Source organism: Balaenoptera acutorostrata, chromosome 17, assembly GCF_949987535.1.
Source record: "Balaenoptera acutorostrata chromosome 17, mBalAcu1.1, whole genome shotgun sequence".
Lineage (NCBI taxonomy): Eukaryota > Metazoa > Chordata > Mammalia > Artiodactyla > Balaenopteridae > Balaenoptera > Balaenoptera acutorostrata.
Genome location: NC_080080.1, coordinates 376,379 through 398,405, shown reverse-complemented (window position 1 = coordinate 398,405; position 22,027 = coordinate 376,379). Strand labels below are relative to the sequence as shown.

The window sequence follows — 22,027 nt, the reverse complement described above, 5'->3', positions numbered from 1 at the left end:
GGGGTCCTGAGCTGCAATGGAATTCTGTGTTGAAATTCTTGCAGGCTGGAATCCGAGGGAATTGAGATAAGGTGCTGGCTGAGTCATGTGCCCCTCTCCAAACCCTCCAGGGAAAACTCCCCAGGAAATGGCCAAAGCCCCACACAAACAAGAGCAAAAAGGAGGCTGGGCCCTCTGCCCATACCCCCTGGCTCACCAGCCAGTGAGGGGCTCCTGGGCCCTGAGGGCAGCAGGAAGCAGGAAGTGGGCGCTAGGCTCCGGGAGAGGGGCAGAACTGTGGCCCCCAGCCCTGCCCCTCCCTGCTGGCTCCCGCTCCGGCCTTTGAACTTCTAGGCCTCATCTCTGCCTAGTTGGCAGTCTGGGGAAAGGGGCAGACCCCAGGGAGCTAGCCAACACCCCAGTCTCGGGGCAGCCTTGCCTTCTAGAGGGAGTGTGTGGGTGGCCCCTTCCACACCTGGTTGGACCGACTGCTGACCCTGACCCTGTCCCTAGGGGGCGTGGTTGGGGTGGGGGAGGAGAGGCTCCAGGGGACCTGGGAGCTCAGGCCCCAGGACTCTGTCCCCATCATCCTGTGCCACCCAGGGCAGGGCCTCAGGCTGAGGACGGTGTCCTGGGCCCGAGTTCAGGTGTAGTTCCTGCTCTCCCACCCACACACGTGCTGGATGGCACTGCAGTGTGACCTCGGTGGGTCCTAAGGGGGTACCAGGCAAGGGGAGGGGATGGGAAGAGTCTGCCAGGGGTTCAGATGACTCCTGGACCCCTGAGTCAATGAGGAGGGAAGCTGGAAAGATTTGGGCTACCCCCCCCACCCCAGTTGTTGGGCCCAAACTGGCCTTTTTCCTGCCCCCCCCTTGTCAGGGCCGGGGGCTGGTGGGAGCTGAGCCTGGGACCAAGCTGCTGCCTCAGGTCACCCACTGCTCGAGGCCTGGTTGGCTTCAGGGAAAAGGTCTCAGCCCGGCCGCTCAGGTTCCCCTGGTGGAGGCCTGGCGCACAGCTGGCATGCCCTCGGGCCTCAGCACCCCTCTGCGTGGGCCCCCGTTTCCCTGCTTCATGTCCCCCCAACCACTTACCCATGCCCTCCCTTCCCAGCCCAGAGCAGCCAGAGTGTGTCACCAACTCCCCTGCACATCTGCCTGTCCCCCGCCAGCGCTGGGCTTATCCCCAGGCCCCTCCTGCATCAGGCCATCATCCAGCAAGCGCCAGACACCCACATTCATTGCAGGATATTCACAGAAGCCCAAGATGGAAGCAGCCCAAGGGCCCATCAGTGGCTGAACAGATAAACAAAATATGGTCTAGACATACCACGGAATATTATTCAGACATGAAAAAGAAGGAAATCCTGTCTCATGCTAAAACATGGATGAACCTTGAGGGCATTATGCTAAGCGAAATAAGCCAGTCACAAAAGAACAAATTCTGTATGATTCCATTCATACTTCCGAGGTTTTGGGGGTCGCCAGAATCCAGGGGTAGAAGGCAGAATGGTTGGTGCCAGGGGCTGGGCGGGACAGGGAGCTGTTTAACGGGGACAGTTTTAGTTTAGGAAGATGAGAAGGGTCCTGGAGACAGGTGGTGGCAATGAATGCACGACGTGGTTAATGCACCTAATGCCGCTGAACTTAGAAATGTGTCAGGTGGCCAACTTTATGTTTTACGTATTTCATTGCAATAAAAAATCAAAAATAATTAATAAAAAATTAAAATAGACCCCAACAACCCTCCCTGGCCCTTTGCCCCCTCAGCTCCCTGGACAGCAGGTCGTGGGGACTCAGGCACTGGTGGCCTCTCCCAGGCTCCACTGAAGCCTCACCCCAGCCCACACTGTTGTCAGAGTCACCGAGAGCCCCGCGGGCCAGACTCGGCAGGGCTCTTCCTCGGCTCGGTCCGCCCTGGAGCTCACTGTCCTCCACACCTGGGCCTCTGGTCTCCTCCCCGGGCCCCGGTCACCCCTTCTCCAGCTCCTGCATTGACGCGGCGCCAGTCCTGCGCCTCGGGTAGAATTCCTGGCACCCGTGACAGCGTGCCTTCACCCTTGTCTCTGGAACCCCACCCTCTGGTGTGCAGCCTCGCACCTGACAGCTCCCCTTGCCCATCTGAGAGCCAAGGCCAGCTCCGCCTGTGCACACAGGGCCCCTCCTCCCCAGGCGTCCACATTTCAGTCGGAGCTCCTCCACCCCTCCAGGTGCTCAGGCTCGAGCCTGGGTGCAACCCCGGAGTTCTCATTCCACCGCTGCATCCAGCAAAGACTGTGGGCGCCACACACAGCACGGTCCACACCCAGAACCTGACGGTCTCTCCCCCTCACTTGCTGACTCTGCTCTTCCCTCCTAACACCCAAGGGAGATGAGGGCCTCTGCTCTTGAGTCCCTCACTGGCACCCGGGGCTCCTGGGTACAACCCCAAGTCCTCACCCGCCTTCCAGCCCTGTTTCCCACCCGGCTCCCCACACCCTTCCTCCTTCCCCAGGGAGCCCTGCTCACTTCTACTGGACCCGCTGTTCAGTGCTGAGAGCGGTTCCTGGCCACCCCATGTGCAACGGCACCTCCTCATTGGCAGCCTTGGACCTCCTCCATCACCACTCGAAATGCCACACACTTTATTTGCTTGCCTCTAGAAGCCAGATACAAAGCAGCACCACTAAGAGAGAGAAAATGCTACAATGAAACTCTGGCATGTCCCTTATCCCAACGCCACAGCTGCTAAAACTGGAACCAACCCACCTTGGAACCCAGAGCCCTGGTCTCTGGTTTGCTGCTTGCTGTCTGCCCCAGAGGATGAGGACGCGGACGTGAACACTGTGGGGCCAGGCAGCTTCCAGCCCTGACGGCACAAGGCCTTGGAGCAGGCGTGGTGAACACTAGTAAAGGATCTGGCGTTGCTTCCCCACCAGGCTTTGGGCAAGGCCAGCTCTGGGGCTCCTGTGGCATCTGCCGGCTGGGCCTTGCTCCCGGGTGAGGGACACCCTTGGCGGCAGGCAGAAGGACAAGCTGTGCTATTGTGAGCTATCAACCGGGGCTCCTGTGAGCTACCGCACAAGGATGGGCCCTGCTGCAAAGGTGTCAGGCTCTGCGCCAACCTGGCCAGCTGGGCTGCCACGCTGCCTAAAGCTCTCAGCTGAGGGGTGGGGGAAGGTGTGGCAGGCAGATGCAAGCCTACCTGGCCTGGGGGGAGGCGCACCCCTGCTGGCTTGCCAGGCGGTGCCCACCAGGGAAGCCGCTGCCTCTAAAGTGCCACTGAGGCTCTTCCCTGATGAATGGGCTGCGTGCTCCCGAGGCCCAGAGGGCAGACAAACAGGCAGGGTGGGCCTGGGTGGGGCAGGGGCGCCCACAGCAGCAGGGAGATCAGAAAGCATCTTTATTGGCGGAGCGGGCTCCAGGCCACTGTGCACAGCAAAACGTGTGCTGACGTCGGGGGAAACGGGACTATGGCAGAAGGTGGGGGTAGGGAGGCTGGGCTCAGGCGTGCAGGAAGCGGTTGAAGGCGTTGTAGGCTGACTCCAGGTCGAAGAGCATCTGGCGCACCTGGGAGTCGTCCAGCTCGTCTGAGGCTGACATGCCGCTCAAGGTCTGCAGCCTGTGGGGCACAGAGCACAGAGCTGGGCTGGGGCGGGGGGCGGCTATGGGGCTGGGACGGACGGGGCGGCTCAGCAGGTAACACACTCACCACTGGCTGACCGTCTGGCGGCCCTCGAAGTCAGGGGGCAGGTGGCTCATGCGGTGCATGGTCTCCATCAGCTCCCGCAGGTCGGGCTGGATCTGCGGAAACACCACCCGCTGGGACACCGACCCCGCTTCCCCTGCCCCCACCCCCGACCGCCCGGGAGCCGCACCTCGTCCATGGCCCGGATCTCCAGGCGCAGCTTGTCCATGACTGTGATGAAGAGCTGGCGGCAATTGTGTGTGTGAGATGACGTGGGCCCCCGGCAAAGACCCCCGCCAGCCTGGTCCTCTGCAGGGTTGGGCCCGGGGCAGCACCAGCCAGCCCTCGCCCTCCTCAGCCTCGGCCGTGGGGTCACGTGGGCCCTAACCTTGACCCTGCACCTCAGGAGCTGTCAGTGGGTGGGAGCCCTGAGCACATCCCACGTGGGCCTTGGGATGGGCGGGGCCTCAGGGGGTTTCCCGGAAGCTGCCCAGGAGGACTGCCCCCCCCGCCCCCCCCACCCCCCTCCAGCTACTCTGTGCACCGCGGGGCTGTGGGCACGTGGCCCTCCCGCCTCCGCACCGAGACGACGTCGGCAATGCAGCGATTCAGGTTGCCCTTGTCGTCCTTGATGGTGATGGGCCGGTCCTCCTTGATCCTCTCCATGGCAAGCGGGCAGTCCAGCTGAGGGAGGGCACACGGTGCTGGGCCTCACGGGGCAGCCCAGCCCCAGCCCAATGGCCCCCATGCCCACGCCCGCCCCGGCCCCTCAGGGTGGAGGGGCCGCTCACTCACGCGGAATTTGCGGCAGAATTCATCGATGGAGCTGACCTCTGACCCCTGCACCTGCCGGAAGGCAGCTTTGTACTGGACCAGGAGCCGGGAGCAGGCCGCAGTGTACCTGGGGGGAAGGGTCAGGCTGCCGCCCTCAGCGCCAGGCCAGCGCCGCCTGGCACATGCTGCTTATCCTCGCCCCTTCCAGACAAGTGGCAGCTCGCACGGAGGGCTGGGTGAAGGGCCAGGGACTGGCCATCGAGGGCCGAGCCTTCCCACTTGGTTTATACAAAAAAAGAACTCTGGAAGGTGGCGGGAGGTGGTAATGGCCAAAATACGGCTCCCACACGGACCTGGCCTGGACTGTGCAGCCTGGCCCCCAGCCCAGCACCAGGCAGAGGCCCAGCGAGACCCCTCGTGCCCGCTCCTCGGGCCGTGTTGGCTGTGCCTCCACGTCGACAGCTCGTGGTTCTATGGGGGAGGGGCTGCTGCACCGAACAAAGGCCCCACGTACCTCCTGGCTGCCAGGCCTGGCCAGTGGCACCCCACAGACTGACTGCCTGTGCCACCCTGCTCGCCTTCTATGCCTTTGCACTGATGAGACCCCAGGTAGCAAAGCTGGGGCAGAATCCTGAAGCCAGGCCGCTGGGCTCCCCTCTCCCCAGAATGCTGGGCTACTGCCGCCAGGACGTCCCTGCCTGAGACGGCACCAAGGCCACCAGCACCCAGGGGACCCTCCTTGCGCTGGGTGGGCCTCAGACCCCCGCCCTTGCTCCTTACTGGGCACCCCAGCCCTGGAGGGCAGAAACAAGCTTCCAGGTATGGGTCGGTGGTGCAGGGAAGCGGGCTCTCACTCGTTGGGGCTGACGCAGTCCTTGATGTATGCCTTCTCCAGGGCCTGCATCGTCTTCACAACTGCAAACAGCTCCGCCATGTTGTCATACCTGAGGGGGCGCCTCCTTCAGCCGCGGCCGCCAAGGCAGGGAAGCCGGGGTCCCGGAGCCTAGGGTGCCAGTCCTACCCCAGGTGCCGCCGAGGCAGAGCTCCGTGTCTGGCTGCCCCTCTCACCCCACCCCTGGCAGAGGCTTCTTGGGACCCGTTTCCCTGGGCCGACCCCATGTCCTTCTGACCCTCAGTATGGGGGAGGCAGGCAGCGTGGGTGCTGGACTCACTTCTCCCGCTCACGGGCATTCTTGTACAGCTTCACTTCCTGTTAGGGAGACAGGGCAGAGGGTCGGCCAGCAGCGCCACAGTGGCTGCGGGGCCCCGGCGAGGACCACGCGGACAAGGACTATTGGCCAACGCCGCTAGGTGGGTGCCCGCCACTCACCTCATACAGCTCCGGCTTGTTTCCAGGGGCTGCGACAGAACAGGCAGATAGCTGGCAGGCTGCTTACGAAGGTCACCCTGGCAAGCTTGTCCACCGCCCTGGCCCAGCCCCATCTCAGCACCCCTCCCAAGGCCTCCCCCGGGCTATGTCCCAAAGGGAGCTGGGGGAATTTCAATCTCGGCATCCCCATCAGTTAGTTTGTGGGGTGACCTGAGCAGAGGGCATGCCTCTGGGTCCAGGGGGCTGCACGCCAGGGCTGGTCCTCCATTCCACCTGTTTCTGGGCTACCTTGCTTACGATGCAGTGATGGGCACACACGTTTGTCACACGCTTTGTAATCTATTCCCTGGCTTGGGGACTGTGGGATACCCAAGACCCCCTGAGGTTCCAGCCACACTAAAGCTGTCATCTCTGCGCCCAGCTGACCCCACCTGGAGGAGGTCTCTGGGCCCCTGGCCACTACCTGAGGTCTTGCGGGGGCGGACACTTATAGACCTCCCAAATGCTCCGGCCACCACTCCCATCAGCCTCTGCCGCAGAGGCTGAAAGCCTAGGCCCTCTGGGTCCCGGGGCCCAGCTTGGGCCACACTCACCTCCCATGCCAGGAGTGGCTGGGATCCCGTGAAACATCCTGCAGGCTCAGGTGGCCACAGTACAGAGACCTAGGGAGCAGAGCCAGTGCTGACGCAAAGGTGACCCCCTAACACCCCTGAGGGCTGGGCCTCATGAAGAGCTTCCCCATCCTCAGCAATGAACACACAGGGTGCTGTGCACCGTGCTGGGAACACCGAGCCACCCTGGAGGCTGCCGGCAGGAAGCAGGTGCAGGTGAGCATCTCAGGAGTGAGCAAGGGCCGGATGGCAGAGGGGGTGGGTGGGGGAGGGAGGGGTGCCCTGGAGCATGGTCAGGGCAGCTTGCTCTGAGTCAGGTGGCCAGGAGAGGAAGGGGCTGCAACTATCAGATGAATGACCTGGGTGAGTTTGGGCAGAGAGAACAGCACATACGATAGCACGTATAATGTGAGGTCTTTACGCAGGAATGAATTTAGAAAAACAGACAAGCGTGGGGCGGGGGCGGGGGGGACGGTGAGCTTTCTGAGTGAGGGGCGTCCTAGGGGGTGAGGGGCGTCCTAAGGATGAGGACAGAGAGGCAGGGGGATCAAAGGGCACAGATCTCACAGGCCAGGAGAAGGAGTCTGGGTTTATCCTGGCACAGCCAGAGGGAACTACTGGAAGACTGAAGAAAGTCCTTCCGGCTCCAGGTGGGCGGCGGGCTGAGCCGACCGTGGAAGCAGGATCGCTTGCCCACTCCGGAAGTTGATGCGGTGACTGGGGCCATGTCCTGACGTGCTTTGGAGATGGACCCACCAGACCCAATGGAGAATTTGAAAAGGGGTAAAAATTAAAAAGGACTCAAGAATGACACCCTTATTTCTGGACCCGTGGCACCATGACAGTGAGGTGAACTGAGATGGAGAAAGTGAACAAAGTAGGTGTGGAGGGCAGGCTGGTGTGCAGGAAAGCGCTGCGATTGATCTGTTGGCTTTGAGAGGCTCCGCAGACATCCGAGGAAGCTGCTGAGGCGGCTGGAGATCAGGGGAGAGGCCGGGGCTGGCAGGGCTGAGCCAGTGGCAATGAGGGGATGGATGGCGTCCCACAGGAGATGGCTAAGGGCGAACCAAGGTAGAAAGGAAAGCAGCCCACGTTGAGCCCCGGGCACCCCGGCGTGCGGAGGCTGGGCAGAGGGAAGGCGGGATCAGGGCTGGGAAAGGCCAAGGTTGTACAAGTTAAGCAGCAGGGGAGCGGGGGCGAGGCCGAGAAGGCCGACGCAATTACGAGAGCCCGCGGGGGTGGGGTGGGGACACGGATACCACTGAGCCACCCTCCCGCCGCATCAGAAAGGAGGCGCAACGGAGAGAAGGAATAAACGGATCGTCTGTGGCTCTACAGCGGGATTCCACGCAGCCACGAAAACGGACGTCCACGGCCACAAGCGAATACTCGGCTGAACCTCACCAACCTGCCCCGACCCAGAACGGCGAGCTTCTAGAGAAAGCCCAATGAGCGCGGTGGGCGATCGGGCGGGCCGGGTGCGGGGCGCATAGGCCGCGGGAACCTTCGGGCCCGGCGGTCTGAGCGCCGCGCTCGGAGGCGCCAGTCCCGGGGAAACGGCTCTGGAGCCCTGGGGGGAGGCAGGAGAGCCGGGCACCGGGAGAGGGGACCACAAGACGGAGAGCGAGGAGGAGCACGGGCGCGGAGTGCCCTCCGCGGCACAGCGACAACCCCGGGCCTCAGCCAGGGCCGCCTTTCCCGCCCGCCCCCGGCCTGGAGTACCTGGGAGGCCTTGCGGATCCCGGAAATGGCGCGGGGGCGGAGCGCTCCCTGACGTCTTCGCTTGTGCGCGGGCCCCGATGTCTGCGCCTGCGCGCGGGGCCGGTCCGTCTGGGCTTCTGGCTACTTCCCCGCAACCCCGCGCTGGGGCCGGGCCGGGCCGGGCCGGGCCGGGCCGGGGGTAACACTCTGCGGGTCTGATCCAGCCATGCCTGATAGGAACCGGAAGAGGTAACGAAGGGAGAAGGCTTTGCCTTCACCTGTAGGGCCTCTAAGTGGCCGGATCTGTCCTGGAAACTGTGCCCCACAGGGTTAACAGAAATTGATAACAGAAATCCTTGAGGTTGTCTTTACAGCTTCGTTAAAAACTCCTCCACAAACAACAAGGACCTACTGTACCGCACAGGGAACTATATTCGGTATCTTTTAATAACCTATAATGGACAAGAATCTGAAAAACAACATATATACAAAACATATATACAAAACTGAGCTGAATTGCCTTGCTGTACACTTGAAACTAACACAACGTTGCAAATTAAGTGTACTTCAATGAAAAAAAGCCCTCCGCTTGTAACCTGCCTTCACTGACCAAGCTCGCCTTTAATTGTTGATACAAAAACGTGCATGTCCTGAAAAATAAGATGTTTGCTCTGAGTTGTTTTCCAGGAACTTGGAGTCACCTGTGTCCAGTCTGAGCTCAAGCCAGTTAAGACTGGTTGGGACCACCAACCCTAAAACTGGGCCTGCACAGGGGTCCAGTGAATGACCTTTTGACATCAGAGGGCCCAAGCCCCCACCCTCAGATCATGTACCATTTTTTAACATGGGTCCCACGAGGAAGCGGGTAATTCAGACACACCTCTGCCCAACACAGATTATGTCACCTTTTTCCTACCTCCAATCTCCTTTCCCCATGCTTAAGATCACCCTGCCTTTTTTTTTTCCTTTCTTTTTTGGCCACACAGCTTGTAGGAATTTAGTTCCCCGAACATGGAACCAGGCCCAGGCTGTCGGCAGTGAAAGTGTTGGAGTCCTAATCACTGGACTGCCAGGGAACTCCCCCAACCTGCTTCTTCATCCCGTAAATACCCTACGCCCCTACTTTGGGGAGGCCAGTCTGAGATCCGTCCTCCTGTCCCCTCACTTGGCTGCCTGTGAATAAACCCTCTCTCTGCTGGTTGTGGCTCACTGCTTATTGGGGAGGGAGGCCTCATTCCAGAGCGCTCTGACAGCACAGTGAACCCCTCCGAAGGCCACAGCAGGGAGGGAGGCGGCAGCAGCGGCTTCCTTTATTAGAGGCTTGGGCGGGTGGGGAGGGCGGGGCATGGCTCAGCCAGTCAGAGGTGCCTGAAGAAGAGCTTGGGTCCCCGGTCCAGCGTGCATGCTTTGGGGCCCAGCTGGCTGGGCAGCAGCTGATGCAGGGCATCCCGGTCCTCAGCAGAGAGACGTCTGCTGCACAGCTGCAGCTCCCGCAGCTGCACCGTTAAGTTGTCCCAGAGGCGCAGGCCCAGGGGGCCCTGGACAGCACAGCCTGCAGAGGGAAGGCAGGAGTAGGCCTCAGGCTATGGCCGGGGGCCCGCGGGAACCAGTGGTGTTCGTAGAGGGGGGCCCTGTGGGGCTTTTCTCTTTACCACTTCCTCTGAGGCCCCAAGGGCTGCAGCGAGGGGCATGAGCAAAGGCCAGCAGAGGCCCGATAATTCTCTAGGAAGGAGTGTGCTCTCCCAGGCCTAGTGTGCCCAGGACTGTGGACTCCCTTCCCAGCCAGTGGTCGGGCACGAGGGAGGTTGGCTAAAGTAAACACCGCATTCACATCTGTGCCTCTGCCATTGTCTGACGATGCCTGGGTCTCTCCCTCTGTAAAATAGACCCAAAGGGCTACCTGTGAGTCTCAAGACACTGAGCTACAAGGCTCAATCCTCAGAGAGACCAGAGAATACCCAGCAGGCTCACGACCCCAGGGAGCTTGGTGAGAGGGTGCAGGTGCCAAGAAGCCAGGTGTGTGGGGAGCAGCCCCTCAGCTGAGCGCAGGTCTCCTACCAGCCCACCTTCAGGGGGGCCTTCCTGGAGGAGCCAGGCTGGCCCTGTGGGCCCGTGGGCGAGGAGCAGGAAGAACCCCGGGGTCCCCTGTGTGTAGACCCACTCCCAGCCCTAGTTCTTCTAGAGGGCAAAGCCTGCTCCGTCCTGCCCTGGGCCCCAGCAGGATGTACCAGGCTGCTGGGTGGCCAGTTCACCCAACGCACCTCCCTGGGGTCCTTCTCAAGACAGCTCTGGTAGGGTCCTGCACCGGGGCGTGGCCAGAGAAACCAGCTCAGTCAGGCCATAGGCCTGGACGGTAGGGTCAGGGCAGCCTTGGCCAGGAAGCGGGAGGGTCTCTCAGAGGCAGGTATTGCCACCCTAGCCCGACGTCCCTCCCTCTGGACAACAGGAACGAGAAAGTCCCTGTGGCAGTGGGTCCCCCGGCCATGGTCTCGAGGGTCAGGCTGACCAGGCCAGAGGCAGAGACCCACGGTCCTTCCGCCCTACGGTTTGAGGAGCGAGGCTCACACCTGCTTCCAGTCACAATGGTCACCATCCTCCGCTGTGGCAACCCCAAGGGGCCCAGCCCACCCTTGCGGTCTGGCTGGTGGCAGTGACGGCCCCTTCAGAGGAGGCACCTGGGCCTAAGGCAGGTCCTCGAGGAGGAAGCTGGGTCACCAGCTCCGGTGTGGCAGGTATAGCCACCATACCCAGAGCTCACCTGACAGGCCAAGGAAGCTGAGGCCTTGGGGCCGCCCTTGGAGGGCAGACAGGAGCTCCTCCAGGCCAGCACAGCTGATCTTGGGGTTGGCAGACAGGTCCAGCGAAGCCAGCGAGGGGCAGAGAGGCAGACATCTGAGACAGGGAAGAAGCCCGGGGGTCGGCTTCCATCACGAGGGGAAGCTGCCCCAGGTGACCCCAAGGCTCGGGGAGCTGCAGGCCAGGCCCACGGGCTTTGCCCCCAGCCAGGCACGGGTGCCTCACACTCCCGCGAGCCAGCTGAGGCTGGAGGGCCGCAGAAGCAGTGGCCCTTGCCTGGGCTGCTGGACAAAGGGTGACAGGAGAGGACACACCAGAGGGAAAGAGTCTCGAGAGCTATGGGAGCATGAAGAGAGACACGAGGGCCAGCCAGGAAGCAGGCTAGTGGCTGGCGGCCAGGTCTCGGGGCACGCCGGGGCAAGGAGCCCCAGCTTCCCCGGGCTCCTGGACCCTGAGATCAGAACCCCTGCAGGATGGTGGTGGCACAAGCTGGCTGGCATTACCTGCTCAGATCTCTCACGGCCTCATCGCCCAGGTGGTTTGCCGACAGGCCCAGGTGCTCCAGGGCGCAGCCTTCCTAGACAGCGGAGGCCCAAGGGGAGCTGGCCTGAGTGGGGGACCTGCCCTCCCTGCCTCCCTGGATCCCAGGTGTCCTTCCTGCTGGCCAGGAATTCACGGCCTGAGGCAGGCAGGCCCACAGAAAGCTTTCCCCGCCCCTGTTTTTTCCAAACGTGCAAGCCTCTTCCCAGCACCACCCGCCAATCCTGGGTGGCCCAAGGTGCCTCTGGCTTAGTGTCCCTCCTTGACCGCATACCTTGGTCAGGTAGCTGACCACGGGCTCCATGAGGCCTGGGTCACTCTTGCTGGCGGCCACAGAGCCCAGCTCCAGGCGCAGGAGGGTGCAAGCTGGCAGGCTCCGCAGGGCCTGGGCCAGGGCGGAGGTGCCCAGGCCGTTGTAAGACAGGGACAGTGTCTTCAGGCACTTGGCGCCTGTACCAAGGGCCAGAGCCTCTGTCAGCCCCGCGTGCTGCCGCCGCCCCCAGCCCTACCGCACAGTCCTGGGCCCAGAACCCTCGTGACCCTCGGGAAGCCGTACTCGTCCCTGAGGTTTGGTGTGCAGGGAAACTGGGGTGGCTCTGGCCCAGTGTCTCCCAGTGGGGAGGGGGAAGAACTGGACTCCTGAGCCCAGCTTCTTCCCACCATTTCTGGGTCCTCTACCTGCCCCTACTGACAACAGGATGGCCCCAGGTGACCCGAGACAGGCCCTAGGCTGGGACACCCACATGTGGTGTGGTGGGGCGGGGCGGGGAGCACTCCATCTGCCACCCCAGTCCCAGACCCCTCCTCCCGTGCCGCTGTGCTCATAGCTCTGTGGAAAGCCCCCCAGAGGACCCCAGTTCCCAGCTTCTCAGCGCTGGGACGGCGGGTCTCTGCAGCCCCAGTGGGCTTGTGGCGGAATCGCCTCCGGCAAACGGGATGCTCAGACCTGGTGAGAGCCGTGGGGCTGGGGCTCTGGCCTGCAGCGTAGCTGGGACTGGGGCTGCGTCCTGAGGGGGCCGCCCAGGCCAGGCAAGCACCCGGCGTCCCTCTGAGCCCAGACAGGTCCAGCACCTGCACGTGCGCCTACGTGCTCCCGGAAGCCGGGCTCGTGCCCTAGCGGTCCTCGTGCTCGAGTGGGGCCAGGGAGTGGACGTGCCCGGCAGCTCACCTTGGAAGGCGCTGCCCAGGGCCGCCTGGTGGTTCAGGAAGAAGCTGGGGCCAAAGCCACAGGCCTGGAGGTGCAGGGTGCTGAGCAAGGGGCAGGCCCGTAGGATGGAGGCCAGGGCCTGGCCACAGCCATCCCCGAGCGGGTTCATGCTTAAGTCCAGTTCTTCCAAGTTCTGTGGAGACATGGGTTCCCCAGAGGATCTGGTCTGGGCCACCCGGAGCTGGGTGCCGGCCAGCACTCTCAACCGCGCCTTCCCACCCAGGGATGGGCTAGATATGGACGTTCAGACGCTGCCCTGGTACCTGCCCACTGTTCCCCACGCCTCTACCTGCAAGGCGGACTGCCCCAGGAGGCCCGCAGCAAGCTGGCACAGGCCTTCAGGGCCCAGGTGGTTGGAGGAGAGGTCAAGGAGGGTCAGGCCGGGCACGGTGTCCAGGGCGGCCAGCAGCTCGGCAACACATCCATCCCCCAGCCGGTTCCCGGCCAGGCGCAGCTCCCGGAGCACCGAGTGCAGCTTCAGGGCCCGCAGCAGCGGCGTAAGCTGGGCCTGGCGCAGCGCCAGGGAGCAGGCGCTGAACGCGGGGCCCGAGCCCTGACGCTCCGTCGCCTGCAGCACCTGCTGGTGCTCCCCTGGAGGGGGACGTGGCGTCACGAGGACCACAGCCTGCCCTGTGCGTCACCAGAGGCAAACCAGGCAGCCCCTCCTCACCCACGAGCCCTGGCGCAGCCACCAGAGGCCTGTGGACCCCGTGGCCCAGGAGGCACGCCACAGACGGTGGGTGGTGCTCATCTACCTCCAGACGGGGCCAATCTCCCCCCCTCCCCACTACCTACACACAGGGCCACTAGGTAGGGGAGGAAAAGCCGAGAACAGGTGTGGCGGGAAGGGACCCTGGTGAACACCTGGGGTCCTGGGAGTCGAGGCCCGCAGACCGGGGAGTGGCACGGGCAGGTGGAGCCCGCACACCCAGCCCTCTGCCCAGGCCACCGCCGCAGGGCCCCCTGGGCCCTTACCTTGCTCCAGGCTCTGGCAGGCCCGGCGGTAGCGGTCCGTCAGCGGGGGAAGGTCCCACGAAGTCACCTCAGCCAACACCTGGAAAGCACCAGCGGTGTGCAGCCCCCGGCACGCAGTGCTGGAGAACACCCCGAGCTCAGGGCCCGGCCCTGCCACTCACCTCCTCATTGCTCTGCAGCACGTCGGAGATGGGGTCCTGTGGGGCCAGCAGGGCCCCCTCTTTCTGTAGGGAGAGCCGAGGCAGCAGCCCAGAGGCCTGGTAGTAACGCTGGGCAGCCTGCTCAGCCAGCCAGGCCACGGAGTGGGTCTCCCTGCTGCGGGGACAGAGGGCGAGCTGAGTCCCGGACCTGGCCAGGTTCCTGCACACGCTGAGGAGAGGCCCCGGGGTCCTGCCCTCCCAGCTTGGCGTCCACAGCTCCCTCGTCTGGCTCCTTCCTCTCCCCCTGCCCCTACGTGTGACATGCCAGTGCCCCGTGCACACGTGCAGCGCCTCTGGGCCGTTTCTAGGGACGCAGGGCCTCCCCGAGCCTGTGTCTGCCATCACCTCCCCCAGCTACCAGCCCCCCAGAGGTGGGGTATAAAACCAGATGGATTCTCAACGCACATCGCACGCCATCTACAGCCATGAGGGCCCTCTGCTGCCCCTGCGCACCATCCCCCGGCCCAGAACCCGCAGAGGCGCAGAGGGAGCCAGGGGTTGGGAGAAGACAGGTGACACCTTACCTGTGTGGAACGGGGATGAGGAAAAGATTATCCTGAACACGAACTCGAACTCGGATGGGAGGGAGCAGCGCCTGACCCTAGCAGGTGCGGGCAGGGAAGAACAGCCCGAGTCAGGAGAGACGGAGGCCCCCGCCCACTACCCCCAACCACCCCAGCCTGGGCGGCAGCTCTGCTCCAGGCTTGCACACCCACCAGGGGCTGGCCTGCTGCAGGGTTTCCCCCAGTGGGCCCCAAGGCCCTGGGGACATAAGGGCTCCGCGCGGGCTCTGCGGCTGAGCTGCAGGCTGCATCTGCTCTGACCACTGCACTCCACCTCTTGAGACAGGACAGCCGGCTCTGCCTGGCCCGGGCCCGAGGCCTGATGGCACTCGCGTCACTGCCTGACCCCGAGGCACTGTGTCTGCTGCCACCCGCACTGCTCCGGGGGCGGGGCGGGTGGCTGCCCCGGTGACCGCGGGCCAGCGGCAAGTCCTCTTCCAGCCAGTCCCCGGCCAAGCACTCCTCCTTAGGCAGGAGCGCCGCCCAGGGGGTGGGGGCCTCGCCGGGGCCTCGAGGGGGGCTGGGGCCCAGGCGGCAGCTCTGGGCACTGCCCGCACTGCCGACGGCCGCCCGGGAGGCTGCCTCCCCGTCCCTGGCAGGGCCGGGCATCCGGGCCGTGGCGGGCAGTGATGGGCCAGAGTGCCGGAGCCTCTTCTGGGTTGGCTGGGGCGGGCCTGGGCTGTCCTCCCCCTCCGAGCTGCTACTGCTGGCCAGCTTGTGCCTGCTCCTCCAAGGCCTGGCCGCCGCTGGCACCGCCAGCCCCTGGGAGACCCTGGCACTGGCCTGACAGGCTTCTGGGGGTCCTGGGCTGGGACTTGAGGGAGGAGAGGTCTCAGGGTCAAAAAGATGGTTACTTGGGAGGGTCGGGGGAGCCAGGGAGCTGTGGGGAGCTGCGGAGAGATCGAATCTATTGTGAGGCAGTGCCCGGCACCATCCCCGCCACCCAGGGCCCCGGGGACTCTCAGGCTGAGGAGCGAGGTGTCCCTAGGGGCAGAGGCGGTCCCTGCGTGCCTTGGCCCGAAGAGGCCGCCTGGAGCAGCGTCTCCATGGCAGCAGCCTTCTCTCGCGTCTCGCCATCCAGATCCTTGCAGTACAGCTTCACCCACTGCTGCAGCGTCTCCAGCGGGCTGCGGCCCTGTGGGGTACCCAGCTGAGCAGGGCTGGCAGCAGCAGTACCACCAACCGCGCGCGGCCCACGCCTGCCTGGCCTGCGTCTCTGCTCACCTTCCTGGTTCGGAGGGTGACCGACGCTCCTCGCTCAATGAGCAGCTGGGCCACCTCAAAGTGGCCACAGTTGAGGGCGTCGTGCAGGGGAGTGATACCCTCACAGCCCTGGCCACCTGAGTCATCCACCGCGGCCCCATGGTCCAGCAGGAAACGGACGATGTCTGTGGACAGGGGGTATGAGCCAGCTCCCGGGCCCTTCCTTGGAAGGGACCCTTTCCCTCTCCCTGTTGTATGCTAGCACCCCCCGGTCCCACACTCACCCAGATGCCCGTAGTTGCAGGCCTCATGCAGGGGTGTCCAACCACAGTAGTCCCGAGGGTTCAGGGGGTGGCCCTGTGACAAAGAACGGGAAGGAGCCTGGCCCCGAGTACCCCACAGCCTGGCCTTGCCCTGGGGCTCTGAAGCCTGAGGAGGGCCCCCGGGGCCCACCCCCGAGCCTGGCCCTGGCCCAGGTCACACCAGAGTGAGGGAGACACTCCCCACCACAAGTACAGAGTCCCCAGTGCTGGCTCCGGCCCCTGCGCCCTGCCCTGGCCCCTGGGGAGACAGTACCCCAGCGAGAGCCCCTGCTATGGCCACAGGGTGACGGGGGTGGGGCAGCGTGCCCACCTGCCTCACGAGGTCCTGGACGCGGCCCAGCTGGCCCTCTATGCAGGCTCGGTGCAGCAGGGTCTCCCCGACGTCGTTGCGCCGGTTCCACTGTGGGCACAGTCGCCCCGTGGGGGCGTAGGCGTGAGGGGACAGGGCGGCACTGGCGCGCAGAGGAGGGCGCCACACCCACTCAGCCGCTGTCCTCACCTTGCTCACCCTCCGCTGGCCCAGGCAGCCCCGAAGCTCCTCCTCCTCCTCCAACCGCTGGGACCCGTCAGCTTCATCCTCTGGAACGGAACCAGGCCCGCCAGCCCAGCTGAGCCTAGCCCCCTGCCCCGAGCTCTCCTGCGCCCAGGAGACGGCCCTGTGGGTCAGCCTCCCCCGCGCCAGACCTCTGCCGTCTCTTTCCTGGCAAGCATCCTTGTCGGGCCAAGTCAGGCCCAGGGTGGACACAGCTCGGCCCTGGAGCCCAGGCGTCCTCCGCCTGCATGAGTCCCGCTGCCTCTGCCTTCTGCCGCCTGCTCTCGGCCCAACCCCGCTCCTCGCCCCTGCTCCCTCCTGCACCTCCGGCCCTTCCTGGCACCTCCTTCTCCTCCGTGGGTAACTGCCTATGGAGAGCATCGCCTGAAGTTCTCCTTTTGGGTGCTCTCTCCCCGCCCCTCCTGCGGACCCTCCCCCACACCTATACACGAGCCACGCCCAGCTCGGCACCCGCCTAAGGCAAGGCTGAAACTTCCCGGAGGTTCTGGAGGCCCCTCGAGTTCAAAACTGAAGCCACTCCGGGACCGTGCAGCCAGGAGCCAGCTGACTCCTGAAGCCCACCCACTGGCCCGCTGCCTAAGCCGGCTTCCGCCACAGCTCACCCTCACGGCTGCCCCACGGAGCTGAGCACGCTGGCCTCAGGGGAACCTGCGCGGGCCCTCGAGGGTCTCGGGACCCGCTTGGCTCCTCTGCCCGCTTGTGGTGCATTTCCCCAGGTCTGCCCCGAGCCACCTCCCCTGCAGACGCCCGCCAGCTTCCCGGCACCGGCTGTGCCCGGCTCCCTGCACCCACCCCCTCCTCCATCCTCCTCCACCCGTCTCACCTGCGCCAGCTGCCCACCCCGCGCTGGGCTGTTCCCTCCCATCATGAGCCTGTGAGCAGGACCCACCGGCCCCGGCCCCGCGCAGGCGTCAGGGAGGGAATGCCGGGGCCGCCGGCACAGCGTCCAAGCCTCACCGCTCTCTGAGAGCTCCACCTCGATGGCCTCCAGGGCGGCGGCGTCCCCCTCGTCTTCCTCGTCTTCCTCGTCCCCCTCCTCCTCCTCACCTTCAGCCGGCCTCAGCTCCTGCAGCCTGGCTTCAGTGCCAGGGGCCTCCTGAGGCTGCAGCCTCAGCTGCACCGCGTGGAGGTGCCGTAAGACCTGCCTCTGAGGAGCAGGGGACACCCAGCTCAGGGCCAGAGCAGAGACAGGGACGGGGGACAGGGGGACAGACAGGCTGCGGGGAAGCTGTATGTGGGGATCCCAGCATGGGCGGGCTCCCACACCTGCAGCCGCGGCTGCTGAGCTTGCTGGGCACAGCTGAGAGCCTTCTGGAAGCACGGCGCCAGCACCTCGTAGGCGTCACCGGCGTCCTCGCGGGACAGCGCGATGTTCAACCAGGTCTTGGCCTCCTGGAGGAGGAGGCATGAACTCGGTGGCGGCTGCCCCCGCACCCAGCTGGCCCCGGCTCCCCATGGCTGCCCACACGAGACAGGAGGACGACAGCCCTCCCGTGCCCACCCCCGAGGGCAGCAGTCCTGGGACAGAGCCCCGGGCAGGGCAGGGCGCCGTGACCCCTCACCTCCAGGGCGCTGCCGTCCCGCAGCCTCAGCTCCTCTTCATAGTGGCGCACGGCCTGGCGGTGCTCCTTCATGTCCCCCAGGGTGGCAGCCAGGGACACGTGGATGACGGCCAGCTCAGGCCCCGGCCTGTTTAGCAGCTCCGCCAACTGCAGCTGGGAAAGCGGCAACAGCGAGGCCAGGGCTGCGCCACACCCCGCAGCCCGCAGCCCCGGCACCCTCACCCCCCCCCCCCCAGCCCGGGCACGCACCTGCTTCTGGTAGGCCGCAGCGGCCTTGGGGAAGTCGCCCGCCTTGGAGAACAGGTCCCCCAGCTGCTCGCAGATGCCCACGGCGCCCCGCGGGTCGCTCTCCTCAGCCTCCTCCAGCTCCTGCTGCAGGCGGACCACCGCCAGCACTGCCAGAAAGAGCCTGGTGCAGGGGCGGCACAGCCTGGGGCCTGACCCCGTGCCCTTAAGCAGCCAGCCACCTGCCAGAGCCTCCGCTCACCCCCTGGTAAGGGGGGTGGTAGGAGGAACTACTTCGGGGGGTCGCAGCAAGAGTAGAAGAACCAACTAACGACAAGTCAGGACAGGGGCTGGTCCGCAGCATGGGGTGGGGCCCTGCTGACCGCCACTTATCAGTCCTGCTAGGCCACACGCACCGTCCACACTCCCACCCCGTTAGGCGGGGCGGATTTTCTCTCGAGTTTGCCAACGAAGCTGGCTGGTGCATAGACACTAGCCTCCTGACCACCCTGGGTGACACTCTGTGCGTAGCTCAGAGAAAAATGAGGCCCCTCCCAACAAGAAGTGGGGGGAGACGGGTGCCTTACTGACGCTGCCACCTCCCAAAGAACACACGCCCAGGCCTCCTCTGCTGAAGGACAGGAGCCCTCCCTACCCCTTCTCAGGGGGTTCAGCCCCCCCATCCCCTCCTAGACTCACCATACTTGAGGGTCCGGCAGACCAGTGCCTTCTGCAAAGGCTTCTGGGAACCAAGCCGATAGGCCTTCTTCAAGGCTCTCTTGGCGGCCAAAAAATCCCCTAGGTCTTGGAGGACCTGGAGGGCAAGGGAAGGTGAGGCCCGCAGGCTCCTGAAGGCCCAAGCCCACCCGGGAGCAGGGCCCGGAGCCACTGAGAAGCAGCACCTGCGAGAGGAGCAGGCAGCACTCGCTCTCCAGGGAGCCCTGCTTCAGGATGCGCGCGCACTTCCGCGCCCCCTCCAGGCAGCGCATGGCCTGAGAGTGCTGCCCCCGCCGCCAGTGGATGGCGCCCAGGTTGTAGCGGGCGCGAAACAGGTCCTCGTACAGGTGGTTCTGCCTGTGGGTGGGGACAGGAGCTCAGTGCCCGGGGCACTGCCGCTTAGGGCCAACACGGCAAGCGCCCACCGATGCCACTTAGGGTTCCGGCCCCCACAGAGCCAAGGCTGCCCCTCTGCTAACAGGAAACTGACTGGGCGGAGGGGTGAGGTCAGCCCGGCTGCCCTCTCGGGAGGACCCTGGGAGCAGCCCAGGCCCCAGCCGCTCCCTCCTGGGGCCGAGCGGGGCCTTACTCGGCAAGGAAGATGCTCTTGGTGAAGTAGGCGTGGCACAGCGCCGCCTGCTGAAGGCTGTCGCAGGTGAGGCCCACGTTGAGGTAAAGTCGGGTCCTCATCTCACTCAGCTCTCGCTTGGCCAGTGAGCCTGGAAGACGCCCCTCCAGACACTCAGTGCCCTACCCCCACTTGGGATCTCCAGCCCTGGGCCCTGGCCAGCCTCTCCTGGACCCCTCCTCCCGCCTCTCACTGTAGGTGCCAGGGGTTCTGCTGCAGGTAGAGCGGAGTGAGAAAGAGCAAAGGCAGCCGGACCCGAGATCGTGAGGAGCACAGGCTCTGCGGGGCGGGGGGGGGGGGGGGGGGGGGGAGGCGGCTGGGGGAGGGCTGCTGCTTCTGAGAACTGATCTCAACCTCACAAAGGGAGGGCCCAGGCAGGTAGACCCACCACACGGGCAGGGCGGGCAACGGGGCTGTAGCCTCTTCTCCCTGCAGAGCTCAGGAGGCAGAAGGCGGGGAGGGCCAGTCTCCAAGGGCAGTTACCCTGCAGCTTCTCGTCCACGATAGCCAGGCTTTTCTCGAAGGCTCCCTGTGCCTGCAGCAAGGCATCCTGTGACTGGTGGTGGTCATAGACGTCCAGGTGGGTGCGGCCAATGGTGGCCCAGGCCCTCTGCTGCTCAACGTGGTTGGACAAGGAACATGCCAGCTCCAGGTAGCGGTGTTGGTGCTGGAGCACAGAAGAATGGCCACTGTGAGCCAACCCCACGTCAAGCAAACCCCATGTGTCCCCCAAGCCCCCACAGAGCAGGCCAAAGCCAGGCTGCAACACCCCACTTTCTCTATGCCAAGGACTGCCTGTGGGGACGGTGGCACCACACTCGGACCAGCCAAAGTCACTGGGGGACAGACACTGGCCGGTAGTTAGCTGGGCGGTGGCAGCCCCAGAAGCCGGGGCCAGGGCAGTTCTGTGTGGACAGAGGGCCTGGACCCCCACTGTGGCACACCCACCCAAGGACCAGGCTACCAGGGCCCGGTGCAGGGCTCTCTGAAGGTGAGGCCCCATCGCAGCGTGTCCCCCTCTCCCCTCCAGCCAGAGGCCTGGACGGCAGAGACCGGGCCTCCCTTCTCGAAAACGGACCCCCGGGAGATGAGAGCCCAGGAGAGCTGGGTGTGGCCAGCGTGGGGGTCCACGTCGCGGCCTCCTCCCACCTGCAGGGCAGCCGAGTAGTCCTCCATCTCCGCCAGCCTCTCTCCGATCTTGCGGTGGGCCACGGCGCAGCCCAGGGGGTCGTTGGCCGTCTCCAGAAGCTGCAGCTCTTGCTGGTGCTCTCGCAGGGCCTCCGCGTAGCAGCCTGGGCCGGCGGGGCAGGCTTCAGTCTGGCCGGGCAGTGGGCCAGGGACCGCGAGGGCCAGTGGGGCAGCGGCCGGTCGGCACTCAGGAAGGGCACCCCCCCCCGCCCGCCCGCCCGCCCCCCGGGTCCTCCCGGCTCCCCGCTCCCAGGCCCGGACTCCACCCCACGCACCATGGCTGGCCAGGAGCTCCCCCAGCTGGTGGCAGACGGCTGCCTCCTCCCGCAGCTGCCCGCTCCTCTGGGCCTTAGCCTTGGCCTTGCTCAACTCTGCAGAAAGAAGGACGAGGGAGGCGTGGGTGCTGAGCCTCTCCGCCCGGGAGGGCCAGGCCCGCCCCCGGCCCCCGCGTTCGGGCGCTAGTCCCTGGACTCACGGCGAAGCTCGCGGTCCAAGCTCATACTCCGGTCGCCGTGCCGGGGGTTCCGGACTTCCCGCGCTCTAGCGCCGCCACGGCAGCCCCACCCCCCCAGGCCCAGCGCGCAGGCCCAGTCCTGGCGCGGAGTATCCCGGGAAGTGTAGTCCACCCGCCCGACGCATCCTGGTAGTTGTAGTAGGGCTGGCGCCGGGGCCGGAAGAGCGGCGGGCGCCTCCATGGACTCCTGGGTCTTCCCCTCGAGCTGAGCCCCGCCCCCCTGCCCCGCCCCGCCCCGCCCCGCCCCGCCCCGCATCCCGCATCCCGCATCCCGCATCCCGCATCCCGCATCCCGCATCCCGCATCCGCCCTTGGGGTGGGGTCTCCTGGGCTCCCTCCGCGTGCTGCCGCATCCCGCACACAAGCAAACCTACCCACCCACGCTACTTGGCCTGAGGAACGGACTGCCCTCGCGTGGGAGGAGAGGAAGGCCTCGGAGACCACGGGCACTTGAGCACTCAGATTTGTGGGCATGATCAGAGGCGCCCCCGCAGAACCTGCGGATCAGCCTTGAACGCGCCACAGTCGTCACACGTGGGGACTCCGACCCCCATTGCTACCGGCGGGAGGGGGGTTGTGTGTTTCAAAAAGAACCGAGCGCGGTCCTGCTTCCTCAGTGTGCCCGCCAGTTTTGTATTCCTGGAAAACTCAGCGTGCGCTCGTTAAAACTGTAAAATCGTCTTGTGCTGAGAGGTAAAGGGAGCAGGATCCGGGCTCGGAGCGCTGTGACCAACCTCTCAGCTGCAGAAGATCAGGGGTGTGGGGAGCCTGGGGA

At 65.1% G+C, this 22,027-nt stretch overlaps 2 protein-coding genes across 6 annotated transcripts; both read right to left on the bottom strand.

Annotated features, from left to right (window-relative positions):
* Positions 1-3,340: 3,340 nt before the first annotated feature.
* VPS28 (VPS28 subunit of ESCRT-I) lies at positions 3,341-8,210 on the bottom strand. 4 transcript variants are annotated; one of them, XM_007166827.3, is made up of 10 exons: positions 8,080-8,210; positions 6,340-6,408; positions 5,747-5,775; positions 5,589-5,626; positions 5,271-5,360; positions 4,438-4,543; positions 4,225-4,326; positions 3,833-3,886; positions 3,667-3,758; positions 3,341-3,576 (listed from the first exon to the last, which is right to left on the bottom strand). In XM_007166827.3, the coding sequence occupies exons 2-10, from the start codon at positions 6,374-6,376 to the stop codon at positions 3,459-3,461; spliced, it is 666 nt and encodes a 221-aa protein (XP_007166889.1). In that variant the 5' UTR covers positions 6,377-6,408; positions 8,080-8,210; the 3' UTR covers positions 3,341-3,458. The 4 variants fall into 4 exon arrangements, with proteins under 4 accessions (XP_007166889.1, XP_007166890.1, XP_057388030.1 ...); XM_007166828.2 differs by lacking the exon at positions 8,080-8,210 and adding an exon at positions 7,766-8,073; XM_057532047.1 differs by lacking the exon at positions 5,271-5,360.
* Positions 8,211-8,284: 74 nt separating this feature from the next.
* TONSL (tonsoku like, DNA repair protein) lies at positions 8,285-21,325 on the bottom strand. Of its 2 annotated transcripts, XM_007166825.2 has the most exons (26): positions 21,214-21,325; positions 21,014-21,109; positions 20,700-20,842; positions 20,034-20,217; positions 19,512-19,641; positions 19,108-19,279; positions 18,905-19,019; positions 18,230-18,375; positions 17,981-18,133; positions 17,685-17,810; positions 17,376-17,565; positions 16,365-16,444; positions 16,176-16,265; positions 15,827-15,899; positions 15,564-15,727; positions 15,351-15,474; positions 14,493-15,229; positions 14,301-14,377; positions 13,738-13,891; positions 13,577-13,655; positions 12,891-13,192; positions 12,563-12,734; positions 11,669-11,844; positions 11,358-11,431; positions 10,817-10,950; positions 8,285-9,610 (listed from the first exon to the last, which is right to left on the bottom strand). In XM_007166825.2, exons 1-26 carry the CDS (start codon positions 21,236-21,238, stop codon positions 9,417-9,419), a joined length of 4,110 nt encoding a protein of 1,369 aa, XP_007166887.2. In that variant the 5' UTR covers positions 21,239-21,325; the 3' UTR covers positions 8,285-9,416. The 2 variants fall into 2 exon arrangements, 1 of the variants encoding a protein (XP_007166887.2); XR_009005791.1 differs by lacking the exons at positions 8,285-9,610; positions 12,891-13,192 and having other exon boundaries at positions 10,888-10,950.
* Between the last annotated feature and the right edge of the window lie 702 nt (positions 21,326-22,027).